The sequence below is a fragment of the Helianthus annuus genome, chromosome 2, assembly GCF_002127325.2.
Source record: "Helianthus annuus cultivar XRQ/B chromosome 2, HanXRQr2.0-SUNRISE, whole genome shotgun sequence".
In the NCBI taxonomy this organism is placed as follows: Eukaryota; Viridiplantae; Streptophyta; class Magnoliopsida; order Asterales; family Asteraceae; genus Helianthus; species Helianthus annuus.
Window position 1 is genome coordinate 24,740,889 of NC_035434.2, and position 5,375 is coordinate 24,746,263.

Sequence of the window (5,375 nt, forward strand, 5' to 3'; positions counted from 1 at the left end):
GTTAATTTCCCAACAATAAACAACAAGCAAAAAAAACAAAGAAGGAAAGAAACGGACAGAATCTTCACATGTCAGCATGGTTTCTTAAATCCTTCAAAATTATCCACTCAAACCTCACATAACTCACAAGTGTTTGTGAAACATGAAAGAGTCGAATGTAGTTGACGTTGACATAGAGACCACCACAACCGGACTCGATATTCCGCTGCTTAACAACTTTGTCGACGGCGCCGTCGATTACAAAAACCGTCAAGCCATCAGATCCATATCCGGCTTCTGGCGTTCTGCAATATTTATTATCAGTAATAATGTTAACCCTCATCATCTTATATTATTATTATTATTAACTTCTAGTTAGTTGTTTTAATGTTGTATACTTGTATATATGCAGGTGTTGAAGTGGCTGAGAGATTTGCATATTTTGGTGTTAGTTCGAATTTGATCACATACTTGACCGGACCCTTGGGTCAGTCTACTGCTACTGCAGCCGAAAACGTGAACGTGTGGCTCGGAACAGCGTCCCTTCTCCCGTTAGTTGGTGGTTTTATTGCTGATGGTTTTCTTGGTCGATTCCGAACGATAATAATGGCTTCTCTGCTCTATATTCTGGTTTGTTGTCTCTTCATCTTTTCTTTAAATTCCCAAAGTGAAATAAACTTCTGCTTTGGTTAATAATAGTTTGTTCGTTCATTTACGTTCGTGAACATTCGTTTATGTTTGTTGATTAAGGTTCGTTTATATCCGTTTGGTTTTGCATATTCATTCAATTACTTTAAAAATGTGTGATATATATAGATAGAGACAGTGGCGGATCTTGCCCGTTGAACGTTCCATGGCCGAAAGACACAGGCACTAAAAAAAGCCCGGGCAAGCCCGGGCCAAACATAGTATATATAAAAAATTTCGATCGAAATGCGGAAAATTAGCACTACGGCCGAAAAATTTGTCCGGGCCGTGGCCCTACCAGTCTCCTATTAAGAACCGCCCCTGGATAGAGAGACTCTGATTTGTGATTTGAATATTGTTGTTTACTTTTTTTTTTTTGAGTTAAATGTCATTTTAGTCCCTGTGGTTTGGGCCATTTTGCCAGTTTAGTCCAAGGGTTTCATTTTTAACCTATGTGTCCAAAAAGGTTTCACAGTTGCCATTTTAGTCCACTGGGTTAACTTCATCCATTTTTTCTGTTAACGAGAAGGCCAATTTGGTCATTTTGTATGTAATTCTGTTAACTAAAAGGGCAATTCAGCCATATAAAATTACCGAATTGGCCTTCTCGTTAACAGAAAAAATGAATGAAGTTAACCCAGTGGACTAAAATGGCAACTGAGGTTAAAAATGAAACCTTTGGACTAAACTGGCAAAATGACCCAAACCACAGGGACTAAAATGGCATTTAACTCCTTTTTTTTTTTACTTTTAGTTAGTGAATTATTTAGTATATTGTGATTTGAATATTGTTGTTTACTTTTAGTTAGTGAATTATTTAGTATATGTTTGTGCTCGTTTATGTTCGTTTAGAATATTAACAAACAAATATAAAGGAACGCGAAAAACATGTTTACATTAACTAACGAACATAAACAAGAAAACTCGTTCCTTTTAGGTGTTCGTGTTTGTTCAGTTATTTTAAAGGAATAGTTTTACTATTTGTAATAAGAGTTAAATGTTATTTTAGTTCCTGTAGTTTGGGTTATTTTGCCAATTTAGTCCAAAGATTTCATTTTTCGCATGTGGGTCCAAAAAGGTTTCACCGTTGCCATTATAGTCCACTGAGTTAACTTCATCCAATATTTCTTTGAATGGGGAGGGCAATTCGGTCATTTTAAATGGTCGAATTGCCCTTCTAGTTTACAGAATTACATATAAAATGACTGAATTGCCCTTCTCGTTAACAGAAAAAATGGATTAAGTTAATCCAATGGACTAAAATGGCAACGATGAAACCTTTTTGGACTCACAAGCGAAAAATGAAACCTTTGGACTAAACTGGCAAAATAGCCTAAACTACAGGGACTAAAATGGCATTCAACTCTTGTAATAAACTTTGATGCAATATGATTTATAGGCACTTGGCATGTTGGCCCTTACAACTTTGATCCCATCTAAGTGTGAAACTCTTGGTGGTGCCACTTCATGTTCTCCTCACTTCCAAGTCATCATGTTCTTCATGTCACTGTATCTTGTTGCATTTGCTCAAGGTTGTCACAAGCCCTGTGTTCTAGCATTTGGAGCTGACCAGTTTGATGCAAGTGACCCACATGAATGTACAGCCAAAAGTTCATTCTTCAACTGGTGGTATTTTGGAATGTGTATTGGTCCTATGGTTGGGATCTTTGTTCTTAGTTACATTCAAGAATACCTTAGTTGGGGTCTTGGGTTTGGGATTCCTTGTGCTGTCATGGGTTTGGCCCTGGTCATTTTCTTGCTCGGAACCATGACGTATCGGTTTCCAAAGAAAACTGAGGATAAAAGTGCTTTCGTGAGGATCGGTCAAGTGTTTGTTGAAGCAGCACGAAACTGGCGAACGACACAGTCAACGGTATCTCTAGAGGAACAGGCTTGTGAAACCTTCACTCGTCAGGGTTCTCAGCAGTTCAGGTATGAGTAAAAAGAGCTAGAGGTGTTGAACGTGTCGCTTTCAATCTAACCAAACATGCACTCATAATTGTGCCAGACACATGAACCCGAACACGACATGAGTTTTGCAGGTTAAAACGAACACGACCTAATTATTCCCACATTTTATTTTATTTTATTTTATTTTTTGTATATTAATACTCTAAAATTACAAATTTTCAACCAAAAATGCAAATATACTATAAAAGAATGATTCTCATTTTGTTTAACTTTAATCTTTTAAGTTATGATATAAAATTATAAATGCCCAATTAGATATACTTACGATATAAAGGCATTTTAATTCTTTAATATTTACACGTTAAATAGGTCAACCAGCAGACCCGTTGAGGGTTTGACCCAAAACTGACCTGAACCAATTTAGGCTAAACTCAAATCGAGAAATTTTATGTTAGGGTCATGTCGTGTCAAAAGTTTACACCACTAAATACAACCCGATAAAATATCAAATAAGTTGCAAACTTCTTTCTGATACTGGGGTCACTCAGGTTTCTCAACAAAGCCCTACTTTCACCTGATGGATCGAATGAAAGCGGGCCCGTTTGCAGCATTGACGAGGTGGAAGAAGCGAAGTCTGTTCTTCGACTCATTCCAATATGGGCCAGTTGTTTAGCTTACTCAACTGTATCATCTCAACAAACAACTTTGTTCACCAAACAAGGAGCTACCATGGACCGATCAATCGGGCCAAACTTTGAAATTCCCGCTGCAACACTTCAATCGTTCATCGGGCTCTCGATTGTCATCCTCATTCCCATCTATGACACCATTCTAGTCCCTCTTATGAGATCTGTTACAAAGAAACCGTTCGGTATAACAATGCTGCAAAGAATTGGAACAGGCATCTTCATATCTATTGTTTTAATGGTGGTTTCAGCACTCGTGGAGTCAAAAAGACTAAAAACTGCGACAGAATACGGGTTAATAGATGATCCGGGGGCGGTGATCCCAATGAAGATATGGTGGTTATTACCTCAATATGTGTTAGTTGGGGCTGCTGATGTTTTTGCAATTGTGGGTATGCAAGAATTCTTTTATGACCAAGTTCCAAGCGAGCTAAGGAGCATCGGTCTAGCTCTTTACCTTAGTGTCTCGGGTGTTGGTAACTTTCTGAGCAGTTTTCTGATCTCTACCGTTGTGAAAATCACAGCTCGGGATGGTGAAGATGGTTGGATATCGGACAATATGAATCAGGGACATGTTGATTACTTTTACTACCTTCTTGCTGGGATTAGTGCGGTCGCATTTGTTATATACTTGTATGCAGCGAATTCGTATGTGTATAATCAAAGAAGAGCTTGTGATGTTGCTAAATGATGAACATGAAGATATGTTTTAAACTGAAGCACAAGTATGCTGCAAGATATGCTGCTATGTGATATGAACTTGTAAGGGTTCATAGTTATATAAATCTGTATTCATTTAGTCGTATATATAAAACGCCTCGGGTAACTTGACAGTTTTTTCAAAGATTCATTTTCGTCTTCGTGCATCTAGTTAGCTCGCGCACTTATGCGTATTTTCGTAAAAATTTAGTGTTCTGATATGATACTTCGCGTGTGTGTATATTATTATTGCTTTACTAGCTCTGTTTAAAAATAATTTTCAATTGAAATTTCATGTGGTCAGGTCCAAATACATATTTAAATACGACATTATATGTTAAATAAGTATATATAAAATTTTAGGGAAAGATCCACTAAAAAGTGGATTTTGCTTAGGGGGAGGGGGGGGGGGGGGTTCACTAGTGATAGAATTTATCACTCACAAGCACCAATCAAGTTTCGCCATGTCATCGACCATTTTTTCCATCACTCACAACCTTTTTTAGGGTGAAGGGGGCACCCGCCTAATGAGGTGAGGGGAAACTTTTTGTAACCCAATCATACGTTGCCATGTCATTTCCCCTCTATAACTTCCCTCTTGTCCAAAAACGTACAGGGTGCACCCCTCTTAGGGGAATTGTTTTTTTATTAAAAAAAAAAAAGAAAAGTTTTCATTGGTTGTTACAAGCTATGGGCCCACCTTCTCTCTCCTTCTTCTTCGGTGACTTCTCCCCCAACCCCCTCCCCGATTTCCCTCCCCTCTTGGTTGGCGGCACCATCACCGCTCGGCAACATCAGTCCCCGAAGGGAGTCACCGAGGGTGCCCCCTTCACCCTTAGTGGGGGTGGTTATCACTCATCACCATACCCAACAATTTCCCCCCAACCAACAAATACCCTCCCAAAACAAATCATTAACGCGTGATAAAGATAAAGATAACGAAAATTTGATTTCGTTGAAGATTAACGCGTTGAACTTGTTGCCGGCGGTGGGATATAACGCGTGATGGATGGTGGCCGTGATACTATAACGCACGAGCCCGCCTTCTCTAAGTAGCCTAAGGATTGTGATGATGATATGTGACACTCCTAATAAGTAGGAATGAAGGGATTTTGGTCCTTATAAATAGGAGTGAATATGACATGTGCCACCCATTTTGTTTTTTTTTTTTAAATACAACAAAAAAATATAACACAAAAAATGTAAAAAATATAACACAAAAAAAAAATCTATTACAAAAAATCTAGTACAAAAAAATATAGCACAAAAAATATAGTACAAAAAAAATATAGCACAAAAAAATCTAGTACAAAAAAATATAGCCCGAAAAAATCAGCAAAAAAAATGTAATACAAAAAAATCTAGCACAAAAAATTGAGAAAAAAAATTTAAGATAAAAAAATCCAGCCAAAA

At 37.7% G+C, this 5,375-nt stretch overlaps 1 protein-coding gene across 1 annotated transcript; it reads left to right on the forward strand.

Moving 5' to 3' along the window:
- On the forward strand, window positions 1–4,129 carry LOC110912824 (protein NRT1/ PTR FAMILY 5.10). The gene is made up of 4 exons (XM_022157643.2): window positions 1–302; window positions 392–609; window positions 2,066–2,598; window positions 3,126–4,129. Exons 1-4 carry the CDS (start codon window positions 143–145, stop codon window positions 3,952–3,954), a joined length of 1,740 nt encoding a protein of 579 aa, XP_022013335.1. The 5' UTR covers window positions 1–142; the 3' UTR covers window positions 3,955–4,129.
- The last annotated feature ends 1,246 nt before the right edge of the window (window positions 4,130–5,375 follow it).

Coding starts and splice junctions, on each gene's coding strand:
- LOC110912824 (XM_022157643.2), top strand. CDS start 143: ATGAAAGAGTCGAATGTAGTTGACGTTGACATAGAGACCACCACAACC. Junction 303..391: donor TTCTGCAATATTTATTATCA/GTAATAATGTTA, acceptor GTATATATGCAG/GTGTTGAAGTGGCTGAGAGA. Junction 610..2,065: donor CTTCTCTGCTCTATATTCTG/GTTTGTTGTCTC, acceptor TATGATTTATAG/GCACTTGGCATGTTGGCCCT.